General features: G+C 41.2%; 1 protein-coding gene across 4 annotated transcripts in view; it reads right to left on the bottom strand.

Moving 5' to 3' along the window:
• Nucleotides 1-26324, bottom strand: part of pkp4 (plakophilin 4) — a 75529-nt gene that overhangs the window by 5329 nt on the left and 43876 nt on the right. For all 4 annotated transcript variants that reach the window (XM_038720405.1, XM_038720404.1, XM_038720402.1 and 1 more), the window contains exons 8-17: nucleotides 19534-19704; nucleotides 16584-16794; nucleotides 15501-15633; nucleotides 12154-12367; nucleotides 5774-5957; nucleotides 4928-5045; nucleotides 4146-4337; nucleotides 3721-3894; nucleotides 3319-3469; nucleotides 2096-2285 (exon numbers count right to left, since the gene is read on the bottom strand). In XM_038720405.1, coding sequence (XP_038576333.1) covers nucleotides 2096-2285; nucleotides 3319-3469; nucleotides 3721-3894; nucleotides 4146-4337; nucleotides 4928-5045; nucleotides 5774-5957; nucleotides 12154-12367; nucleotides 15501-15633; nucleotides 16584-16794; nucleotides 19534-19704 — 1738 coding nt within the window. The remainder of the gene's footprint in view (nucleotides 1-2095; nucleotides 2286-3318; nucleotides 3470-3720; nucleotides 3895-4145; nucleotides 4338-4927; nucleotides 5046-5773; nucleotides 5958-12153; nucleotides 12368-15500; nucleotides 15634-16583; nucleotides 16795-19533; nucleotides 19705-26324) is intronic.

Below are 26324 nucleotides of genomic sequence, written 5' to 3'. Positions count from 1 at the left end.
AGTGTCCTCTGTGTGTTTAAACCCAGAACATTACTGAATATATAGCAGGCTAGAAATAGTTGCTGTTCCATCATTTCCACAGGGAGATAAAACCTCAATGCACACATAACCACCTTCCCTGTGGCTATGGCTTCTCCTTCTCCAAACATTTAAATGTGTGTGTCTGAATGCAGTGCTTGCACTTTCAAGGTACCCAAACCAACAACTTCCAGACTCTCGAAGCCTTTATCATCACATGCAATTCGTTACTGTAAATGCAATTAGAAAATTCCTTTATACCCACACCAATCAATGTATTGTCAGTTTGTTTATTTTACCAACTTTGATTGTTTTGATTGATTTAATGCTTGCTCATTTCCAGAGTAAGTAATAAACAGAGGACTTATCTAGTTATGAATGACGAGTGAACACAAGAAAAGATTTGAATATCAAATTTTTTTTTCAAAATGTATATTCAAATTCAAGTGTATTCCTAAGCTTAAAAACATAATGATTAAAATTGAGCATTTTCCAAACTTCCATACTTTGCATGTGTGTGAGTGTTTGTGTAAAACTCCCCGTCCAATGTGCAGGGATCTCATTTATAAAACTATGCGTAGAATCCTCACTAAAAATGTACATACACCCAAAAGCCAAAAATGGCGTATGCCAAAAAATATTCAGACTTATAAAACCGTGCTTACGCATATCTGTAAGCAAGTTCCCTTTATAAATCAAAATCAACTTGCACCATCAAATGTGGTGCATGTGAGGGAGCTCCGACCCTTCAAACGCCCATAGTTGCCTATAAATGGTCAGTGAAACGCCCCTCATTAATATTAATACACACTGACTGCATGAAGAAAAGGAGGCAAATTCTGACAGAAAAGCTACAAAACGAAATTTGACGTTCCTTTTGGTGAAGCTGAAGCAAGTTGTTTGGTGGGTAAAAAAAAAAAAAAAAAAAAAAAAGGCACTTTCATGCAACGTTGTGCACCAGAGGAAAGGGGGCACCGGAGCTCCACCCCTATAGAACTGAATTGCAGGAACGGGCATTCCTCTTGAGTAGTGACGTCACTGGCTGGAGGGGGACACACATGCAAGACGGGATGACCCAGGTACTAATTTGGATTCCCCCGTTTGAAAAGAGAGTAAACCAAATGCATTCCACTTGTGTTTAAACATTTATTTAGGCTACACAAACAGTCCACTCACTTAATGAGGCTGCCGATGAGTAATAAGAAATATGACTTGTTGTAAATGACACAAGCTGAAAGATTTACATAATAAAATAGTGTTGTATTTTCCATAACGTGTTTTTACAAGTAGTGCATCACATCCACACGCTGGCCCACAACGTTTGGCTCGATTAGGCAACGAACATGTGATAACAATATGTGAAACTATGCTCTTGTATTCCCTCAACTGACGCATTGAAAACGGCATCAATTTAAATGTAATTTATCCTGTTCACCTTATTTATGAGAATAAATTTCACTGCATGCAAGTAGCCTAATTCATATGATTCCTGATTAAACTGTACAACATATTTGACGCGTTCTTTTGCTGAAACAGATATCTCCGTTTGGGTTATCCTAAATCTGGTTATTTTTGTGTGCGCTGAAAATGATCTTAAATTGTGGGGTTTTTTTGCTCACTATGGGGAAAATCAATCAAACGGGTGTTTGTTTATTCAGAAAGGCTTTAAGCTTATAATACTCAGAGGTAATATTTTGATTTATTTTACACAATAATAGGCCTATTCATTTCAAACCGTTTCATCCTTCTGCCATGTGAGTCGCCATTTTTCATTTCTCCTCTTTATGTGCGTACGCATGGTTCAGAGTTTACTTACAGGACCGCACATTCTCCCGTCAAGTTTGTTTTTTATAGATCACAACGTTTGCTTGGGAAGTGGCGTATGCACGTTTCCAGCCCTGTTTTGTACATACGCACCGTTTATGAATGAGACCCCAGGACAGTCTGTACACTGATGACCGCTTGTGTGTTCTAGCACTGCATTTGAGCACAAGTTAGCGAGTCAGGTTAGTATCAGTGTGTACTCTTCACCCCTCACTAAAAACACCAGGACACATACGGTGCCGCTGTAGCACACCTGTCTCTGCCCTTGGTGATGTTGACCAGCTTCTCGATGCCTCCCGTGTCGGCCAGTGCCTTGGCGTTCTCCATGTTTTTGCTGGTGACCTCGTGCAGGGTGCAACAGATGGCCGCCACTGTCTCGTCTGACAGCAGGGTGGTGTTTCCCCCAGGGAGACGATTGACCAGGTCCCGCATCGCGTACTTCCCTGGGAGGGAGGAGGGGATATATTATAACACATTATGACATACTGTACAGCAAGTTGCCACACATACATGCAGCCATTGACTGCATTTTCTTCTGTTGTACATTAGGTAAAATGTAAACAAGAAGTTGATGTGCGACAGTGACCTAAATTACATTTTGTCATTTCAATATCAGGAATGATATATTAATTTAGCTTGAGACCGCAGTGAGGTAAGCAGTTTTCCTAAATGACATTGCGTTATCGTGGCAAGGACGTTGGAGTGTGTACATCCTGGTGTTAAAGAAAGGATTGTTTCTCGTATCTCTCCTTCAGCAGAGCAGCCAAGCTGAAGGACTTGAATACAAGCAGCAGCACACACACACAAAACCTAAAGCACCTTAAACCAACACTGCATCTCCTCCCCCCTCTGCCTACAGGCGTCACCCCTGCATTGCTGGAACTGTAACTGCTCATTAATTCCACAGAGAGAGCACATAAAAACTTGTTTTTCATTAAATAAGACTGTTTTGTGGAACAAAAAGGGCTGGGATGTGATGAAAAGAAAAATAATAAATGGTTACAACGTGCCCTGGTTCTGTTTCTACATTTAATTTAGTAGGATTCATGCTGTCAGTAGGTATATTATACTGAGCATGAAACTGTTTGGGATGTAATGTGTTGAAAATACGTATTAATATACAGTCAAATGTCCAAAATAATGTATGCCTTGCATTGCATTAATTCTGATACATGTTATACCAATTTTCCAAGGATTCTACTGTATATCCTACCTCTTTATAAATCCTATATATGTCCTTACTTAGTAGTATATCTAATGCACATGAATATATTATATCCATGTCTTATGATGTATTTGTGCATCTAGCCAAGATAAACCTATTTACAGCATGGTTCAACAGTGTAACATGAGCTGCATTTTTAACTAAAACAAAGCCACAGTAAGATTAGCAAGGGTCTTCGTATTTGTGTATCATTGTATTCAACCCATCTGAATCCATTGCAGTGTGAAACGTTAGGTGCTTCGACAGCTGACCTATGAGCTCCTTGTTCCTGACATCCAGTGCCATGTTTCTCAGAGCAGTGGCAACCGAGCACACCACCCTGTCGTTATCCATCCGCAACAGCTCAACAAGGATGGGCAGCCCCTTCTCCTTACGCACTGCTGCACGAATGTACGCCGCAAACTGTACACACAAAAACAAAATACAAAAGGCATTAAACCTTCAAAAGGGTCTAGATGCCACACAGAATCGCACATGCTAAAAATGCACACTTCAAGACCATCTCTATTTCCCCAGGTGTAAAAAGGAGGTCAGCTTTGACTGACACAGAGGTGGTCAGCTGTTAAATCCTAGGATATCACATTTAACAGTGCATATAAACACAAAAGAGAATGTGTATTTTTGTTGCGTACACACAAACACTGGTACGGTACCTTCCAGTTGCCGGCTGACAGGTTCTGAAGGGACCCAGCGGCGCCCTCCAGAGTGGCGGGATTCGAGCTCTCCGCCAGCAGTGTTAAGTACGGCTTCACCACCGCAGGGTGCCATAACATCTCTGCCCCCTTGGGAGACTTTGAGAAGCCAGGTATGGGTCCCACACCGTCCCACTGAACAAACAACCACAGTGTTTAGTCAGGCTGAATACAGGATTTGATGCAGACTTTATTTTATTTTGCTTTTTAAAAATAAAAAATTTACATGCAAAACAATAAAACAAAGAAGTACAGAACATATAATGTAACTAAGGTAGGGGAGGAAAAGAGAATATACATACATGTTGAAAAAATGTGGACAAGGCAAACTTTTCACTGATTTGAATACTGCTCTGAGCCTCTGTTTTAAAAGCACCACAACTCACTATGTCTTCGTGCAAGCTCTTTTTTTTCTTCTTTTTCTTCCTGCCCCAGCAGCTGGAATCCTCCTCTTTACTGGGCGACTCGCTGCCCAGTAAGCCGTCTAGCTCCTGCCCCTCTATCAGTCGAGATGGCGGTATCTCCAGCTCCAGGCGATATGACAGGTTCCTTAGAGTGCAAATGCAGTTCTCCACAATCTGTTGGCAGGCAGAAGGAGACAGGGGTTTGGGTGGCTAGTTATAGCAGGGTCTTTCTAAATCACCATAACAAAAGCTACAACATAATAAACTCTGTGCAGCCGCACACAGTATCTAAAGCCAATGTGCGGTACACAGGCCTGCTATTTGCAGCATATAAATCAATTAGATATGGAACCCAAGGGTCTCCTGTTAGAAAGAATATCTGGACCAGAGCAAATGGATTTAATTCCACGCTGTTTGAGTTCTGTACGGGCTTTGCCTCACAGAATGTCAATGAGAATATATGTTTGACAAAATGAAGGGGCCCAGTTCCCATGGGATGTGATCTCCCCAGTACAGATGAGCCACTTGACTTTTTGTGTTTTTTATAACGATCTGTAAAAGAGATTGATTTCATTTCTCCTGCTACCGTAGAAAAATGTTAATGCATGCAACAGTTGCTGCTGGATGCTGAGTGGGGCATTCAGACATGGGCAATAAAATGATTCAAACAGGGTTCAGTAGGATTTTTTTTCAGAGCCTCTTATCACGTGGCAGCATGTTTTCCTCATGGCTAAGTGGGCAAATGTGTGTGTCTTAGTGTGTACCTTGCTGTCGAAGTCAGAGGTGTTTACACAGGCTTTGATGACGTAGAGCAGTGAGTCAACCAGGCCCTCACAGGTACGCATCTGTTTTCTGGCCTCCTCTCCAGCTGAACTCAGGTTCCTTTTAAAACACACACACACACACACACACACACACACACAAATTAGCTCAACAAACAAATGAGCATGCACAAATGCACAAAATGTCAGCTGTCTGTGTCCCGCTTGAACGTGTTTTTTTGTCATCATACACCATCCATAATGTATGAAGTGTGTGGTCTGACTGAATTCATTATAGAACTTTGCTGAGTAAATAAGGAACTAACTAACTGTGCTCGCAATAACCATATCCATGCATGTATGTGTGCAAAGAGACACACTCCTTTCAAGTGGCTGTCACCAATTAAAGGCTGAACTCCACACACGGTACAATGTCTTCAAAGGAAGAAGCCCCAGGAGAGAAGCTGGGAATATCACATCATTGACTGTAATAGTCTATTAAATAACGATGGCTTTGAAACAGAGACAACACAGGTCAAAATCCTGGCTTCTGACTAAAACATGCACAATTACTGGAGTTTATGTAATTTTTCTTTTGATGTTATAAATTAAAAGCATTATTTATAACACAATGCACGCCATTATGATGCTAAAAACCATGTAAATATGACTATTCATTGGTGTCTATGTCTGTGGTAGGTCACTCAAGTATTAGATTTTCTTCAAAGACAACATTAACATGGCTATTTACAGATGAGCCACAGTATGAGCTCATTCTTCACTAGGTGTAATAGTGTCAGTTGTCCACACAGAGGTGCTAGTGCCAAGTGTGTTCATCAGGTGGTTAACCTCAGACAGCCTGAGGTGTTCCTCAGCACCAGGGAGGAGTGGAACTTCAGCTTGTGGTCGTCGTCGAAGGTGGAGCTGCTCCATCCAGAGTGAGGGATGATCACAGTGTTAGTCAGGGTCATTAAGGCGTCCCGAATGATTGTCATCTTGACGGCGTCACACGACGACAGGTTCCACAGCACCCCTGCGGAGACACAATTGCGCGCAAACTCAGGCACTGAGAAGCAGGCATGCAAACCTCCAGTTATGTCAGCTGTCATGTGCAGTTAGGGTCAACCAACAGAGAAACCCACCAACTTGGGCTTTTAATAGCTCAGTGTGTGTGGATGTGTCCACAAAAGCAAACGCATACAAACAAGCAAAGACTGACAGACACAGACACAGACACAGACACAGACACACACACACAGACACACACACACACACACACACAGACACACACACACACACCCCCAACTGGAAATACTCTTCACAAATGAAACCATAGCTCTTGCATCAAGGCATCAGACATTCACATCAAATTTCATTCTAGGCAGAATATCCTCAGGGCGAAGATTATTAGCTTGAAACAGGAAAAAAAGAAGAGAAAAAAAAAAGACAGGACAGTGAGGGGATCCATATGGAATGGGCTCAATCATTTGAAATGAAATATAAATAATGTAAAGGCTTTAGAAATTATGCCATCATTTCACTCTATTCAAATATACTTTTGGTAACCACTGATAATCATGCACAGTCCTAGCAGCCTTTGATGCAGCATCTGTCAAGGATTAGCCAGCATGTAGCATGATTGTCTAATTAGATGCCTCTTGCTGCTAGGCTTAGACTAAGGCACAGGCTGACTTCTGCAGGGCAAAAGCAACCTTGGAGGAGGCTAATCCTGCATGAGCTGGAGTCTAATGTAAGATAGCATAGATTAATACTCAAAAACGAGACTACAAGGTGCCTGTACAGTATGCATGCGTGTTAATGGTCCACGTGTGATTCCTTCAGGACTTATGCATGATGCTTGTGTCCAATTTTGCTATGGTTTTTGCTCTACAACCTTGAACCTTGGTTTGGTTAGTCCATGACCAGGGCAAGCTCTTCCACTGAGCTCTGTATATGTGTTTATGTACATAGTATACAAGGACACGTCATTGGGAGAGGATAAAAATAATTATTAGCTATCCTGACTTCTTTCTTAACCTCACTACTTATTTCCTCTAAGCACGCTGTTCGCCTTCTCTCTAATTGAACCAATGGAGACTATAATATTCTATAATATGGCCCAGGAGCCCAATTCAGACACACTGCTGGCAAGAAGCTATATAGACAGAGATGTGTCTGCCAAGCAGTGTCTCTTCCAGTCATTTCATCAAGAGTCATTTCACTTGCCATTATCCTTATTAACACTACATCAAAGTGTTTTAAAACCCATTAAAATCCTTAAGTGAACTTTCATTATTTCATTTTTACTTTGGAAAAAATAAAAAAGACAAGGCTGAGAATTAAGTGATACTTGGCTCTCGAAAGTTAACATGCAGTATGTGCTTCTCGGAGCTTGCCAGCTGTGTACGTGGGGCTGCATGCCGAAACCCAAGCACCAGGTGGGCTAGCGTCTCTGCTCTACTCAGGCAGTGGGATACATTTCAATCAAATCCTTCTGTGGGGATCGAGCTCTGCTCCTTGTGCAAGCACATTCAGGTCTATGTTTGCCTTTCTCATGGGATACTTGGACACACAAGGGTTGCCCTGAAATAGGACCACGGATAGTGATAACACGTGAATTCTCAAGCCTGCTGACCAACCTTTTACCTCCACAATCCTCTCCCTCTGCGACAAGTTTCTCCACACCCACTCTAATATCAATTTGTAGAAAATGAACATTCTCTGCAGGATGTCAGACTGGCCCTGTGGAGGAGGTGGCATGCTGGAAAAATCTACAGGCAAATTCACTGAGGTGTGACTGACAATGCTGTCAGTGGTGCAACACCAGCGGTAATATCCATAAGTCATACCTGACAGTCAGATGGAGCAGACCTGTAATGTATGTGGATGTGTGCGCGCGCGCGTGTGCGTGTGTGTAAACAGTGTTCTCTGGTCAGTGGCATATTCTCATGTGCCTTGGCCTGGCTTTGAAGCCTAAAGTAATAACACTGTTGCGACACCGACGAGCACAAGTAGAGACAGTGAGCGGCTCTATACAGAGATGGAGAAAAAGTAAAACAATATGAAGCTGTCGTCTCCAAGAGCTGCTAAAGCACTGAACCAAGAACTAACTAAACTGAAAACGGGCATTTGGCTGGCACTGTTGGTGTTATTCACAACCATTCACCAGTTTTGCATTTTAAAAAAAAGTGCAAAACAAACCAAAACTTTACAGTACTGGTTAAAACTTTTTTATAAGACATAATCTCATTGATATTACAAGCCTGTAAAGAGTCTGCTTAAACAGGTTGATAGTAGCGTGAAAATGAATTACAGATAGACAACACTCATGAGGTATTTCCTCCCGCGAAGGTGCGGAAATGTAGGCTTTTGTGAGTGGTCCAATTCGGTTCAGATCCTGGACAGGACATAAAGAGAGACAGAAGTTTTTAACAGATAACATGGGGTTAAGTCGGCATTTGCAGTGCTAGTTCATTGAAGTCGATTATCTACCCAATATTCAAATTGTCACAACTAGAACAACACTGAAACATGTATCCTTTCCAAAACAGGTTTCTTATTTTTCCCCCCTGTATTTTTCTCCGTTACGGCCCTGTAGTGATCATTTTGATTACATAATACCTAGCTGTCTAGCATCAAAAACTAAAACACAGCATATATATGCTAAAAATGTTTGGATGACATTTATAGAAAATATAATCAGCTGAACTGAATGAATGTTGTAATGTCTACAATGACTACAATACCCACTAGATTTTCTGTGACTGTAATCAGTCCAAAAACTCGAAACAACTTCAAAGCCGTCTTATTTACATGTTACTGTATAAACTGTTAGCTAGCAGGCTAGTGACCAAAAATGTGTTTTCTCCACAGTTGAGTGACCACAGTTAATTTTTCACTTTTGATGACACCTTGCTAGAAGTTTCTCCATCTTCTCCGCTACTAGTATCTGTGCTAAAAAAGGCTTAACACAACCTGCAACCATCTCTCAACTAAACACACGCAGATTTATTAATTTTATATATATATATATATATAATCTTTTTTTGATTGATTTCCAAAATTTCTGACTGCTCCTTTGACAATCTTTGCCTCTTAAACCGCAGGTCAGCATGTCATTGACTTCAGTCAGGGCTGGTATCTGGGTGGGCGTTTACTTCAATATGTGAAAAAGTGCTGATCTTTCAAAAAATGGCCCAATTTATTAACCTTTCTATTTTTGGGGAGTTGAACTGGAAACAATGCTGCATCCACTAAACCTCAGAAAAGCAGCTTGCTGTTTACTTCTGAGGTTAGTGGGCGTTTCTCATTTTCTCCCTCATGCAGTGGAAGTCAGTACACTGCTGATTACGGCTATAAGTGGATTTATTTTTGGCTCAAATTAAGTTTCTTATATTTCATTGGATCAAAAGGTAACCTCCTCATTCTTTGTTCGCGAACAAAACAAACACATCATTCGATGCCAGCGATTGGCAACCTGGTCTCTGTGTGTTGATGCTGCTCTGTTAATCTTAGTTTAAACTGGAAGTAGTTTTAACTTTAGTAGTTAAGTTAGTACTATTTTATGCAAGAGGAGATGAGGAGTGTGTTATGTTCACTGCCTACAAGATCCAGGGATTTGTTTTTTCTAGCGACAGATGAGGAGTATAGATGAGGCGGTGAGTGTATGCCAAGTAAATGATCCACGATCTATTACCTGGCCGACTCTTTTTATTTAACAGAAATAACTTTCTGTGAGAACAAAGGATTATTATTTAAATACATTCAGCTGTAGTAAGGGCAGCACAAACACTCTCTCAAAAGCTCAAACAATGATGGCTAACAATGTAGTTGAGTTGCCAAAGTAAAGCCAAGATAAGGAGAGTGATATAATACAGCAACTAAAAGACAGGAAAACACTGCTTTTCTGTATGTGTGTGTCAGTTTCAGATGTTCTTGGTATTGGAGCTAATGGCAGTGCTGCGAGGTTTGGCCTTTTGATCTGAGGGGCTATTTGAGGACAGAGCAATAACCACAACAGCTGCTGGAAGACAGGGCAGGTAAAAGGGAGCAGAGATCGCTTTGTGTGTCCCCACAACATGACCCCCGACCTGGAGCAGAAGGTGGCCTGTTCTTGCGGCTTGTTCTAATGAAGCACATGTGACACCGGGACCTCCCAGAGGAGCTGAGAAGGAGCCACCGACACAATGGGAGCTTCTCAAGCTAAGTGCTGACACCTGGCTGCCTTCTTCACTTGTTCAGACAACACCGATGCAGCTTTCGACAGTGTTATAATTCATTCAAATGTAATACTGCCAAAACAGAGCTTTATAGGTAGAAAGGAGCTGCTGGTGATGGGTGACTGATTTGTTCCACTTAAAGCTCTGGTGTGGGATGCCCTTGTCATGCAGCTGAAAGCTCTTTGTGTGAATTGTTCACATCAGCTGTAATTAACCAGAGGTGATGCAGCAGTGCTAACCTTTTCTAATTGCTCCCCATCCTGGGGCCTGCACTTCCAATTAGCTGCAGCAGGCTAGTGGATGAAAGGGAAAAACTTAAACCAGAGCTCACATTAAAGCTGCTTACTCTCATTGAGCAACACATGTCTGTACAACCTTTAGAAATCTGAATGAAGAAAAATATTTGCGGTGTTTTCAGCCATTAACTCCTGGGTACTTGGGCTTTAACACAAGCATGAGGAGAGAAGAGTCATTCTCTTGTGTGTGTGTGTCTTTTAAAATGTTGATTCTTTCCTCCTTTGGTGTGTGTTATGCAAAGTAAACCAACAGGAAAAGGAAGGCAATCTCCTCTCTGTTGTGTTCGTACTCGGGCTGTACCATTTTCTTTCGGGGGACTGCTGGACTGTAACCTGAGACAGTGTTAGAGCGGGGGCTGGAGTCGAGCTCAAACAGCTGACTCAGCCACCTGGGAGCCAAATGTCTTGGCTGCTTATTTCTGTAGTGCTCCAAACGGATCCTAAACAACATGGATTGTTACCCTGTTTGCAGAGCTTAGACATCACACAAACACAACTGAGCTGCACGCAGTCCAATGCAGAGAGGAGGAGACTGACAAGCAGACAGAGAAGGCGCTAAATCTCTCTGCAGCCTAAGTGACAAAAGAATTTGAATGCTGTGGACACGAGGTGTCGTTTCTATGCATACGACATAAGCGGTAGTGACAGCAGTAGCGGCAACTTAAGGAAAAGCCTCTATGACTAAGTTACTACGACAACTATAATCTTACCGTGGCATAGGCCATGTTTAGTCAGAGTATCTTAATTCACACCAAATCTCTAGGAGCAACATTGTATTGTTAACCATGACATAGATCACCAGAAAACCATGAGCTACATTCAGAGACCACGTCAAACCTCAGGAGCAACCCAGCCAACACAGTACTGTAACCATCTCTAATCCATCTCCAACTAACACCCCCAGGTTGGTCAGGTAAATAATTCATCCTCTGCACAATGTTCCTGTCCTGCTGTAACACCAAGATAGATCACCTGATTAATTGCTTAAACCTTCAATAAGTGATTGTTTTTGTTGTGAACACAACACTGACATCTCATCACATTTTAAGTTGATATGGTGATCTTGTTAGCAAACAGTTGTTTATTTATACATCCAGCAGTTACGGAGCACCATTATGGTTCACCACCTGGTGAATGTAAATCTGTAAGTGTACTCTCCTTTATCTCTGTTTTTGGAAATATCTGGCTCTATGGCTGCTAAATACTTCACTATATTCATCGGCTAGTTGCTAATTGTCTGTGTATTCATGTGGTATCAGAATAATTGGAAACATGTTTTCCCGACTGGGAAAATTCACGAACAACTCGGAAAGTCAAAGACAGTTCTTGTACACAAGTTGTTGACGTCATTCACATAGAAACATGGTGGATAACATGGTTGATGGTTAGAAACTTTTGATTAATGGTACATTTTTGCTAACAAGTCATTTGTAATATTTGTAATAGCTGCAAGAGTGAACCAAAACAGTAAAGTTGCGGGCCGCACAGCTAAACAATGAGTTGAAACTCGCTATAAAGCTTCTTAAAATGTGACGACTTGTTGTTTTTCCTCCGTTTTAAAAACTTTAATTGAATATCTTTTGGACTGCTGTTTGGAAAAAGAACAAGCAGTTTCTGAACACATCTTTGAAATTGCGATGGGCTTTTTGTTTCATCACTATCTGGATTCACAGTTTGTAATTTGCAGAGATAGTCTTCACACATGTTGACCTACCTGTGACGAGCTCCCGCACTTCTGCATCTACAGTTTTTCTCAGTAGGCGGAGCAGAGCTGGGATACCTCCTGCATTCTTTACGGCCGCCTTGTTCTCATCCATAGCTTTGCCATAAACGAGGTTCCTCAGAGCTCCACAAGAGTTCTTCTGGACCTCAAGGACCTTGTGGTCTAGCAGGTCCACCAGATGTTTTATTCCTCCCAGTCGACACACCTATGGACAATGGGAATGAGATCTCAATTACCAGGTAGGAAAGAGATTACTAAATATTAATATATATATATTTTTAAACTGTTGCTGTATGCTATGGATGTTTTTTCATTGGCTTATGGCATTAATGAGCAGTGTAAATATGTCTTTGCGTCTATGTGTGTGAATCTGCAGTAGATTTCATCTCTAAGAAGATTGTAAAGCCCTTGCTGAGTCGGTGTACCCAGCTCCTTTTTTCCTGCACCATCACGTACTGACACCTGCTAAGATGTGAAATCCAGGCGACATGAATATCTGTGCAAAATTTCATGGCAATCCATCTAATAGTTGTTAAGACATTTCACTTAAAAGCACAAATGTCAACCTAATGGTGGTGCCAGAGAAAAAGCCAGGGGATCCCCAAAGTCACTAGGCTTCATCCTCTGGGGACCATGAGTGTCTGTACAAAAATGTTATTTTAGTCTTTCTAATAGCTGCTAGACTGACCGACCGACATTGCCACCCCTGGAGGATAGCTACAAATTGGGTGTCAGAAGGAAAATTACAGTAAATTAAAATTTGGGTTTTATTTTTGCAGTTCTGGTTGTATTGATATAATGACTTTGATTCACTAAAGTAATTGCTGAGGTCTTCGAGCAGGGCAAGAGAACTACAAACAGGCCCCATCATGCAACAAGCCAGAGCAAGATTAGACGGGATCTGACAGATTAGCTACCACTTTCTTGGGAGAAAAAAAACAAAATCAGCCACGATGATGCTAAAAATCTCTCACTGCTTCTTCTTCTTCTTCTCACACTTTGTTTCCCTGTTGGACCACTTTAAGTGATGTTGCTGCATCAGTCTGAGGATGAATTTCACCAGAGGCCCCGTGAAACGATATTATCAAGAAACTTATGTCACAGCACGTTATTGCGATTTTAAACTTTGCAATATATTGTAATTTATTACCAACTTCAAATATTGTCCCCAAAGGAAAACTCTTTTTTGTGAACTGAAAAGGCAATTGATTTTATTATTATTGTACCAAAAAGTAAAATTCTCACGTACAATTTATATATTAAAAGATCGATACTTGACGTCTGTGTATCGATACACTATTGCCACGGAAAATATTGCGTTACAATGCTGTATCGATTTTTTCCTCACCCCTACAGATTAGCATTTGTTCCTTCACTCATAGGTGACAATGGTTCAACAAGTGTTTTTGTTTTGGGGGATTTTAGTGAGATAGCAGTTTTATATTTGGAAATTTATATTTGCAAAACACTTGTTGCTGTTCTTTTGCTTATTCTATCAAGCAAAATGTACCTGAGTTGTACATGAGTTTTCTTGTATTAGTGAAGCATTGTATTTGTACAGCAGATTCTCATGCCTCTCTGGATAATCTAGAAATATACTATGGGAAGGCTACATTTTTCATTTATTAGGATCCCCTTTAGCTGTAGTCTAAGCAACAGCTATTCTTCCCGAGGAACTATGTTCCATGCATGACAATATTGTGACAGCTCTTAATGTGTCCAGTGAGCCATATTGAAAACATTTAACCTAGATGGAATGATTTTGTGGCTGAGCAACATGCTGCAGCTGGAGAAGTTATGGACAGAGGCAGGAAGGCCTAGACAGGGGTCATTGCTTGAACATAAAATAAATTTGCACCAATGCAATATCCAATATGCTCTTCGTTTTATTAAAAGAAACGAGAGCACAATGACAGCTGATTCACTTGCCAGGAAGCTGCAGAATAATAGCCATTATGACTTCTGGAAAGGTCAGAGTTATGAATACCTGTAAAGCTTCCTTATCATCCAGCACTGAGGGTACGCATGGCCCAGACAAACTAGTCGAGGTGTGGCGTGAGCGTTATTGTAATTTATTCAACTGCGTTTAAAGCAATGTAGCTGTACTTGAAGATGTTGATCTTTCTAAAACATGGTAGTTGTTTATGATGCTAGATGATAGCAAAGGCTTGTGGTATGGATTATATTACTGCAGACATAGGCTCTGTCCTCTGCTTGCCGTTGTTTTTTTTACTGGTTTCGTAGTTCATGGTGCACTGTTAGTCTCTATTATTAAGCATAAGGCTGGTAAACTAAATATTATGGTTCATTATAGACCTATTGCCCTTGCCAATATTCTCCCTAAAGTGCTGGAACAAATCCTGCTACTAAGGTTAGAAATGTTTATCTCACCTCACAAATGATAATCAGTTTGGCTTTGAAATAAAACATGGCACTGATATGTGTATTTATGCTCTAAAAGAAATAGCTGCTTAATATGGAAGCCATAATTCCACTATATGTATGTGTTTTATTGATGCATCCAAGGCCTTTGACAGAATTAATCATGAAAATGATTTCTGAAAATGATTGCAAGAAGTATATTCTTATTAATTATCTTATATGATGACCTTGTAATTTTTAGTCCATATTGTGCTGGGCTGGTGTGCTCAGAGTACGGTAAAGATTACCTTCAATTTAATGCTAAAAAGAGTAATGTCATTTTCCTGTGTTTCACTTACGTCATATTCCTCTCATGACATGCAAGGAAATAAAATACCGTGGCCATTTTCTTATTCATGATTTAAATCATGATATTGATCGACTGTAAACTCTAGCTCAGGCCAACATGTTGCTTTGGAAATTTAGTGCGTGCTCTCTCAGTGTAAAATGTTCATTATTTAGGGCTTTCTGCACACCTGTGTATACAGCTCATCTTTGGCTCTGCTGCAGGAAAAGTAGTATGTGGAGGCTCATAGTGGCTTCCCAGATGGCATAGCGTCAGTCTGTTTGTGTTCTCTGGTGTTCCTACATGTGAGGCACATCTAAGATGTCTGATGTCTACACACCTACACACAAATGGTTTTATCTTGTATGTCTTTTTTTGCTATGGACCCTCTTGTGAGTCTGAAATAAAGCTTGAATGAATTTGACTCCAATAAAGCAAATGGCTGGAACATCCGAAATAAAACCCAAGTTCTAATGAACTGCAGGTTCTCTTTAAATATGACACAATTGGCATGGATAAAAACACTAAAAATGCGCATAAAGTGTAATAATTATCAGAAGTTAAGGAGGTTTAGTACGGATGACAGTCATTCTAATAAGACACAGTATGGGAACAGTGGAACAATGCCTACCTCAGCCTTAACCCGATTATCGCCAAAGCACAGGTGCTGCAGGTAGGCGGCTGCGTTGGCCTGCACTGAAGGGAAGTGGTGCTGCAGCATGTGGATCACCTCCATCAGCTCCGGGTCACGCCATGCAAACTCCCTAGAATTACAGGTGGGGTGCAAAGGTATCAGCATGACGACAGACGCACAAACAAGTTGTCTCCTTAAAGAACACGGGACCAGCTTCCCTCAAAATTAAAACCTTCAGCACCTCAGGGCACACTGATGAGCCCAGGAAATTACATTCACATCAGGTTCTATATAACAATCGACTTTGGTCACACTTGGATTACTGCTTTTCTTAGGAACCATTTTCTACACTCTAAAATAATAAAAAATACTCCTGTTGTGGTTCTACTGGTAGATATACAGACAGAGTAGAAGCTACATACAGTACTATGTGAAACTAGGTGGCAAAATAAGATTGCTGTTGAGTGTGAATTATGTGCAGCGAGAACCCAGGCTGGTCAAACTCCTTTTGTCTTGATTATATCACCGCACAAAGAGCCAAAGCTGGAAAATACCCTAGTGGATTTCCTTGGACAGAAATCCTGTTAAAAGTTTTAGGGGAAATTTTCCTCTGTTGCTCTTCCTGAACACCTGGGTCATGGCGGCCCCCCCCCGGTGCGCTCTCTTCAAGTAGTTACACTACATCAACGGACATGGGTGTAAACAAAGCTCACAATGTGCAAAGTCAGGGGTTTACTGCAGGGGTAAAAGGGGTAAAACCACTCTCTACGCTTACACACGTCTCTATGACAAGAGCAGACGCTGCACTTCAATGTAAGGGAGAATGTACTGTAAAGTGGCCAGGCACAGTACAGCCAGCTTATTGGCTAGAGCTGCATGTTACTACCCAGGGGGCTCCTTGTTTGAATAGTAAGAGGACACCAGTGTTGACCCAGCAGAACAGGGATGCTTTGTTAGCACAAGTAGTCCCTTTGGATGACTGGTCCCTGCTACACTACACTGGTTACTAACCACTGACTACATCTTGTAGTCACTGGTTAGTAAACACAGCATTACGCTAAAATTTTGAGCAGTACTTACCTGGGATCCTTCTGAATGCTGTCTATGGAGGGTGAGCGAGTGGCACCATCATCCACGACAACAGCTTGGCGTGTGTAGTTGGGATCAGAGGGCCGGTACTGTGCTGAGCGATAGGGATCAGCATAGGTGGCCGCTGTGTTAAGAGCATAGTTGTTTCTTTGGTAGATCATGGCACTGCGCTGGCTGGAAGTCCGCTGGAGACTCCCCACACCTGAAGGCCAAAAAAACCCCCAAAACCTTCAGACTGAAAGTTTTAAACAGGAGAAACACACATGCAAGCTTAAAAAGCTGTCTTAGTGGAGATTAGCAGCTTGCAGACCTTTTCAGCTAAACTCTGAGCTTTGCACACCGGCAGCATCCAACTTTAAAATAAACTGAAAATACAAACATGCGGCCGTTCCAACAGACTCAGCAAATTCTACAATCTGGAACCAATAAATGACGAGGATAAAACACAGCTCCTATGGTTCCACAAAGCAGAAGTCTTCTCCTTCAAGTGGCTGTTTGCTTGCTGTTTTGTTTTTACAAGATTGTTAAACCAGAGGGATCCTGCTGGTTTTCAAAGAGGACAGGAGGACTCAACCTGCTCGATGATCCACAAATCCTTTCCTCACCGCCTTTTCACTCTTTTGCGCCACTGTATTCTTAGGGTAACTTTGCCAAACACAGCAGAGAGGCAATGGTAAAACCATGACCAGCGCCAAAAACAGTCAGAGATACACTTGCAGAGCAGAAGCATTACAAACACAAACGTGCAGAGAAGTCATCCTTCCGTCCAATATTCCGCCTGACACCATCTCGCCTCAGTCATCTCTCCTCTTTTTATTCGCTCCCAGTGATATTATGACCTAGTTTCTTAACACAATGGGTCACAAACACAGAACTGCATAAACAAGCTGGTTGGATTTAGCCCTCCTTCTCACCAGAGCCACATGACGTGTGGCTGCGTGACTTGCTGCGTTGGTCAGATCCCTATCAGACTCCAAACAGGACTGGGCATGTGCGTGCTCAAACTCCCTCCTCCCAGAAACCAAGACGTCAACTTGTGGGGCTGCTCCAAAAACACAATTTCTCACATCAGTGCACTTCCATGTTGGGCAGCAGCACTACCCTGCAACATGGTTATCTCCCAAAATGTAACCTAACAGAGCCAAAGACACTGGAGGACAAATTATGAACATGGTGTGGCTTTGCAATTTTACCCATTAGCATTCCATTCCTCATCTTTTTTAGCCAATTATCAATATTTCCATTTAATGTAAAAATCTGGCTTCCACTTGCACAAATTTAATGAAATTTAATTTCACAACATAACAAAGAAAACGCTGGGATCAAATTGGATTTTTCTAATGAGGTGGCTCTTACAAAAGACTCCATATTGAAAAACTCCCTCCAGCCCTTTTCTCACTATAGCTGCCATAAACACATTACATTGGCTTCTCTGGGGGCTTCTTCATAGCATCAATAGCATTTATTAGTGAACTTATCGGTCTAAGCTGATCTCTGGTGTGCCAAGGAAAAGGCTGAATGTAGTGTGTGTGTGTCGGTGCAAACTAAGCATGTGTGTCTGAGGCAGGAGGGGTGATGAGACAAGAATGGCAACATCAGGAGAGCTGGAAGAGAGCAGGCTGTGGATGTGGCTAACCACGCTGTCCCCTGGCCCCTCCATCCTTCTTCTTATGCTCAGTGAGACACACGGGTAATGGACTCCTTTGTGGCAGGATGACATATCAGTACCTGCCTATTAACTCATGCCTCACCCTTTCTGCCTGACAGTGGAGGGAGGAACGGAAGGGAGGGTCACACAGTGAAAGACAAATAGAAAACAAGAGCAAAACGCAAGAACGAAACACACAACATATGTGGCGCTAAAGGCAAGATGGAGAAAGAAATGGTGTTCCCCATGAGTCAATAGGACCCGGATTAAACGGAAGAGACGTTAAGAGATTTGAGGACAAAGGGAACATCTGTACTAGATAACTAAAATTAAAATGCTCTGCGTCTGCTTGAGATGAAAATGTTCTAAGAGAAAAAAATGTTGCTCATCATGCCCTGCATGGCTCCACTGTGTGACAATGCAGAGACAGGACGAGAAGAGAGAAAATGAAGGGAAAAAAGAAAAACCAAATGGAATTTTTGGTACGTTTGGAAATGATTTTAAAGTCTCGTCAGTTACACATACACTCAAAACAAAAACACTGTCGTTTGTTTGCTATGGCAGGGGTTTCCGACTTCCAACACTTACTAATTTTAGTCAGCTAGGTTCAACAGTAATGGGAACACAGTATATGCTGATCAGTAGCTAATGATTACCTCATGTACCGATGACGAACTGTAGATAAAAATCTGACAGTTTAAAGTAATGACTGCACAAATAGTCTATAAAGATGTAAAATTCAAAATTCAGTATTTTTTACCAAATCAAATTGTTTCCTCATTGTTGTTTTGTGCTAAAAATCCAGCAGTCAATAATCACATGAATAAAGACAGAGAAGACGACAAATTAACTAATTAACCATTAGTGCTACGAGGACTTTGCACATATTTTTGAACACTTCTTGGTGGTTAGCAGTTTGCAGACATAAGAAAAGGTAACACTTAAAATGTTTGAGTCACAATCAATTCCCTTTAAATAGTCTTGACATCTTTCATTTAGTGAAAGAGCAAACAATTCAAATTCACAGAACAATGGCAGGAGGTTTATTTCTTATCTGCAATGTTAGACACCACCTTTGCATTTCATATCATGACAAGGTGAAAGCACCTTGAGAGAGAAAAAATAAAGGAAAAACACAGGGGTGGGTTTGTCTTGGATATTGTGTTATAATACTGTCATTTCCTTTGTGGGTGTTTGTCATCATCCTTAGATAGCTGTCTTGTTTTTTTTTTTTTTTTTTTTAAATTACTTGCTTTACTTGGGTTTTACAATATAAAATAATGTAGGACCAACCTGAGGTGCTCCTGTAGAGGGTGCCCTGCTGGGTGTGGCTGGGACTGCGGTATAGCGGGCCCTGGAAGGTCCGATCCTCGTAGATTGGTGCAATGTGGCGGTCTGGGGACATGGCCGACCTTAAGTCCTGGCCCAGCTGGCTGTGTTGACTAGCATATGAGCTCCGTATTCCTGAAGATGTAGGAGAGTGGTTAGCCGATAAGATGTTAGCAGCAGAGTGGTCTAGTGATTACACGGACACTCTCGTAACTGAAGTGTAAAAAGTTTGAGCCCTGTAAAAGCAAAAATATGTCCATCAACTCCCATGTGACCTGTCAAAGTGTCATTGAGCATAACATTGAATGGCTTTCAGCTTATTTACTGTCATTCTTTCTGAATAACAGCATCAGTTCAATGTCTAAAACATATCAGAGTGCAAAATAGGGGGGGGGGGGCGAAACAGAAGGGAGATGTTTTTGTTTTATATCTCCACTCTAGGCAGACATTGGTTTCCATTTGACTTGATACTTGCTTGTGCTAGGTAATCTATTATATTAAACTACAAGTCTCCTTTAATTGTTGTCAGTTGTTCACTCACCTCTCTAATACTCTCTCTCTGTCACTCTCGAGTTTCAGGTCTGTAAGTTAACTTTCGTACTGGATGGAAATGAAACTTTCTTCTAAAATCATATTAAAAAAAATAAAAGATTGATGACATGCCTGGGTATATGATTGTCAGTGATGTATACGCTGAAAATATAAACTTAGCAGATACCTATAAATCATTTAAAGAAAAAAAAAATTTAATCCACATTACATCAAGTTGGCATACGCTCCATCTACACACCAAATCTTTGCTAGATATATTCCAAATAAATATCACACCAATTGAAATAGGTAAAAATTTAAGTATGAGAGAGGGTAACAAACCATGTTACCATGAATTAAGACTTGCATAACATAAATCTACAGAGGCTTAACACACAAAGCAAACTTCAAAGAGCTAGCACTGACAAAGCAAGCACTTTAAAAAAACAGAAAGCCTAAAGTTCAGCAAATGGCCAGTTGGCCACCAACATTCACAGTTTCTGAACTTGCCTGAGAGGCAATGGCAAGTAATTAGTCGGAAATTAAACTGTGTAACACAGTGTAGAGAAGAAAAAAAAAACACAAACTAGCCATACGTTGCAATTCCACAGTGGTTCAGATGAAATGGTCGCTTATGCTTAAAATATGTCTGATAATTACTAAAACTGGCACTGCAGAGGTTTGCTTTCCTTTGCACAGGTGTTGTCAGCTTTGCTTATGGCGGAAAATATATCATAATAAATACTGCAATAAATGGGTAAAATCAGCCACTGGTGAAGGCCAACTAGAGCAGACATTGCTGGACCAAGAAGAATGTGGACCAATCAGAGCATGGCCGGAGCAGATGTTGGGAAATGTGTGACACAGAAACAGCTTCTCTAACAGGCTAACCTGACAGGGGTGAAAAAAAGAAAACCTGTTTGACTCAGATTGAGTCCACATGTGAAACAATAACAGCAGAATAGGACAACATATTCTGATTCGTTCCATATTCAGAAGACCCACGGTTATGACTCTTAACCCAATAACCCCTAACTCAATAACCCCCATTCCTTTACCCAACCAACCTCAAAATTCCTAAAACTCCTGAAGCAAACATTGGACACATCTAGGCTCTTTCTTAAAGGGAGGACATCTTCAGCTGTAGTAATTCCTATCATTTCTGGAGTTTTCAATGCTATTATATCATACCTCATCACAGTTCATTAGCCCTGCCATTCCCCAATCGTTAAGGAATATACAAGCAGTTCAGCTGCAGATGTTTGCGGTTTAGATTTAGTTCTGGTGTCTAGTGAAAACATGATATTGGTAAAACTATACCATGCCCATAGCTGGCAGGTTAAGGCCTTCTGGTTTACACCCTCCCGAGATCAACAGCTGGGTTAACAGGGAAAACACACACAAAAACATTTTATGATTAAAACACAGTACAAACCCACATCTATGTTTATGTGTTTCGTGTTAAAACCTCACATCAGTGAAGCTCACTAAACTGTGAAGCCCAGTGGACCAGTATACAGTTGGCAACTAACTGCTCATTGCACATTTCACGAGCCTCCAAACGTCACTTGGGTCCTCTCCAACTGAGCATGAGCTCAGGCGCTGAGTGCTGCTAAACATCAACTCTGCCATGCAGAACAGCTAAATGAGGGATTCTTGTCACAGTTTGAGACGGGGGAAATTAATAAATAAGAATGTTTGCCTCCTCTAGGAGTAGAGGGCCGCTGGGAGCAAGGCGAGTGAATATTTTAGATGTAGATAGGGGACCAGACTGAGGCTGACCTCACCAAGTCTTCAGCAGTTAAGAAGCAGAGCTCTGGAGGTGGGGTGGAGGGGCATCAGGCAGCTGGACAAAATGCCCCGCTAACCTCTAGCTGCATAACAAATGGCCGACCTTCACCTGAAGTATGAACAGTAGGTCAGGTCCTGGTCAGGTTTGGCAGTATTCCATTCAACATATCTACAGTAAGTGCTCTATAATGACGGGTATATTTTGTGTAATAATATTTCAGTGCAAGTGAAAGCTATTTGATACTAAGCAGCCTAATACCGAGGTAACTGTCAAGATTAAGCTCAAATCAAATAAAACATGTTCTCTGATTTTTGCATTTTGTCATTGGCTTTCTGTTTAGCCATCAGACATCCTTAAGAGTTATAAACTGTCAGTTCAGTGCCATTTTATTCCTATGGTGTCAAATGGGAGTGTTTTTTATTTTTTATTTGTGGTTGTTTCTACCAAATAATTGCATTACAAAAATTGACTACAGGTATGTTTAAAATCTTGCCTACTTTGCAACGTAACATCGGTCCCACTTCACACCTGCTACCAGGTTTGTTTCTCTATTGTTTAAGAATTGTTTGGTGAAAATCAAGATTTATTTTTTTAATTATCTTTCAATTAGCCATTCAAAAGAAATTATTTTTCTACACTGTTTAATAAAAGCAGCGAGCCACTTAATGCAATGCTTTTAGAGCAGCTTAGAGGGTTTTAGGCACTCCAGGGTGAAGGTCTCCTGGCTTTTAGTGTGCTCTCTCGTGGCTTTTTGCTAAATGAACCATTGTAACTGCAATATACTGTAGGTTCACAAAAACAGACTTATCAATGGATTCTATTAAATACCCAAATAGCTTTGAGGACATAAGGGTTAAACTTAACTATGAACTACATGGAAACAAGTACTCCCTACCCTACTAGTGCAGGGCAGGGAGTAAAACAGCATAATGCTGCTGCGGTGTGCTGTAGTGGCACACTCAAAAGCCCAGGAAGCCTTTCACTCTGGCAGTGCGCACAATAGCCACTAGCAGCAGTTTGGCAGGAAATCAGTTCAGCTTCTCTTGTTCAAAGGTTTAAAAGGGGGTGAGGATATGAAGAGGGAGGAGGTAGTGGGAGGACATAAGGAAAGGCGGGAGCAGCAGAGAAGAAAGCAGGAGAGAATATAAAGAGCGGTAGGGAAAGAAAGGATGAAAATGAAAAGAGGGTTAATGAGGCCGACTAGGACCACCAGAGACTTCTCATCTCCATGTAAAGCCCGGCCACATGAACGGGGCTTTTTGCACAGCTGTGACCGAGTGAGGGGGTGAGAATCTCCCAAGAGCCTTCATGCATATCTCTCCCTCTCAGCAGCCTGACTCCTGAAAGTAGCAACATTCAAACAACCTTAGAGGAGACTAATCCGTCTGCCTTCTTTATTCCGCTCCCCTGATAGAAGGGCTGCAGTCACTGCAAGAATCTGCAAATTGTCAGGGAGAAATAACATACTGCTGTCTATTGAGGATGAATGGCCCACATTCCTGGTGCATTATAGTCATTTAATTCTCCCCCTCAGCCCTCTCACCGTAGCTTTAACAGATTACACTTGGCAGAGGCTAGATGAAGGGCGGTGGCGGCTTGGCGCGTGCATGCTCTGGAGAAACAAACACTTAAATGGATGCAGCTGACTGCATTCCTCAACAAAAATAATTTTTCAAAAACCCTCTCTAAACAAATAGAAGAGCTGGCATGATCACCAGAAAATCGTTACACACAAAAGTGAGAATGGCTGTAAAAATAGAGTGCACCACGGTTAGAACTACCATGGTGGCTTGGCTGTCAGGTTGAGAACGCACACATGTGCCATTAACCCTCGCTCTTTCAGCGCCCCATTCTGCTATGAAATGGACATCGAGCGTAATGAGCACATTATTAGTGACAATTTGTCTTCATTTTCTATTTTTCAGCAGCAGAGGGAAGGTATGACTTCCTGTCAATGACAGCGCATGGAGGGGAGCCAGGCGGGAGAGAAGGGGAAAAAAGGGCAGACAACAAGATAGGAGTAAACAGAAAATCCAAGTAAAGGGATAGAAGTCTGATGAAAATAAAACAGAGGAAACAACCACATGTGTGACAGAGAAACAGACAAACGAAAGAATACAACAATATCAAGGTTAGGCTGTCGGACAGCCAAAGGCTTGCAACTGAGCCTGATCATGTGATCAAACCATTTCCTTCTATGGCTCATCAAACATTTTGACAAATTACTATGTTAAAGGTAAGGCTCCACTGAAGTCTATGTGAGAGAAAGGGAGACAGTATGGGGGACAGGGAGGGAAAAAGACAGGAGGGAGAGGAGAAAGAGGATATGGGAGGGATGCTCAACTAGAGAGGAGAATTAGGTTGGTGACTGAAACCCCATTTATGTCTGCTTGAGATATCATCACTCATAGCAGTGTGACATAACTGCCTACTAACAGGGACCTGTAAATGCATCTGAAGATGAATTTCTTGGAGAAGGGTAACGCATCCCCACAAGATGGCAACAGGAGGTCACAACTTCTCTCATTAAAAGATAGTTTCAAATTCTGAAGTCTGATAAAGAGCAGATTCTTCTCTCCTGACTATGTGGAAAAAGGTGCTGCCCCACCGAGTAGTCAAACCGTGAACAGTTTGCAGCCCCAGAGAGCTAGCACTAGCACACAAGTTAGCACCAAGACCAAAACAAGCTCCTCTTACTAGTTCTACAGTCAACTCCCCGTGTCTGCATTTTCAGCTATTCCACCACATGATAAGAACTCAGGACACCAATTTGTATATTTTTGTTGATATCCAATATATGTAGCTCAACTTGTTTGTCTTTTGTAATACTTTAACAGCATTGTTTTTACTGCCTTCTTGATGCTTAAAAGTGAAACCACATATAATATTAAGTCATCAATTTAGTAATAATAATTTTAAGCCATTAAAAAACATTCTGCCTTATTAAGCATTCAGACTAAACTCTTGAACTTCAAATTAAGTGGTAGTATGTGTTCACTGTGATAATTATTATAGAACAAAGATCATAAATCTCAGCCCTACTACTTGCACAGTTTAACCACAGTGTGTGATCTTAAAGATTTAGTGTCTAAGTTTTAGTGGCATGTAGTGGTGAGGGTGGCAAACTACAACCAACGACCCACTCACCGCTGACCCCTCCCTTTGCAAGCACATAGGAGAAGCTACAGTGGCCAACACGCTCTGTCAGGTCTGTGTGCTAAATAATAGGTGAGGTCATCCATTTGTCAAAATTTCCTTTCTCTTCTTATTTCTAACAGACCAGACTACTACTACTACTTCCTTTTCTTCTAGTATTTAACGTTGTGACGAAACATGCTTTGTAGAGCAGTTTGTCTGTTTGGGCTACTATAGAAACATGCCAGCTCATCATGGCAACTTCCATGTTAAAGGAGCTGCGGTATATGTAGATAGAAATGCTCATTATAAGGTATAAAAATTTACGGTTCATTATGTAGGGTCTTTATACAATACTGAAACATAGCTATGTATATTATATTGCATTTCTGTCAATAGATGCTCCTAAATATTATACACTGAACCTTTAAGGCTGATAACACAACAATAAACGTGTGCATTCAACGGTAAAAATTACACTTGGATGGAAATAATTTAACAGAGAACAAATTATAAAACATGAGCAAATGCAGCACCTACATGCAAACACAATACACTGAGGATGATAGGAAACTGACGTCACACAACAACCAAAAATGTTCACCTTGAACATCATCATCAACCACGGCATCTGAGGATATCCCCAGGCAGCATGAAGTAGAAAACAGAAAACAGTCCGTTAACCTTGTAATGGTAATACATTGCTTTGCTGAATAAGTGCTTATTTTACCTTTTGGAGGAAGACAAAAAATGTTCTTGGATTTTATGGCGGGATCTGGGCTTTCACCAGTTATAAATGACTACTTTCATTTCTTTCTCCAGCTGAAAAAACCTTCATATATTACAGAAATGTGAACAAAAGATTAGGCTATGTAATAACTGTGGTTTTTATTATTAGTCAAAGCTACATTCTTATCTACAAGATAGTCCCTAAAAAGGGAGGGCTGAGAATGAACCTGCCCAGACTGGCCTCTTCCTATTGCTGTGGGGAGAAATTGGCTTGCTCTAGATTTGGACAAGATACATGTTTGGCAAGAAAACATTAGCCAGCGCTTGTTTTGCCTCTTTCTCCTAAGTGGATGACACACAAGCTAGTTTAGGCAGGCACCGCAGGTTCTCCCATTATCATCTTCCTGATCTCAACTGTTCTGAATAAATTACACACACACACACACACACACACATTTATACAGCCTACTCATTTTTCCTTGTTAAGTGCCCAAGATACAGCCTTAAATGTGGGGTATGAGATTCTAATCCAATACACATCTTTTTATCAAATTCAGTGAATATTTCC

This window comes from Micropterus salmoides, unplaced genomic scaffold (assembly GCF_014851395.1).
Source record: "Micropterus salmoides isolate LMB-PRFRI ecotype aquatic unplaced genomic scaffold, ASM1485139v1 Ms_hic_scaffold_15, whole genome shotgun sequence".
Lineage (NCBI taxonomy): Eukaryota > Metazoa > Chordata > Actinopteri > Centrarchiformes > Centrarchidae > Micropterus > Micropterus salmoides.
Note: the sequence above shows the minus strand (reverse complement) of the source record. Positions and strands in the feature narration are given on the sequence as shown.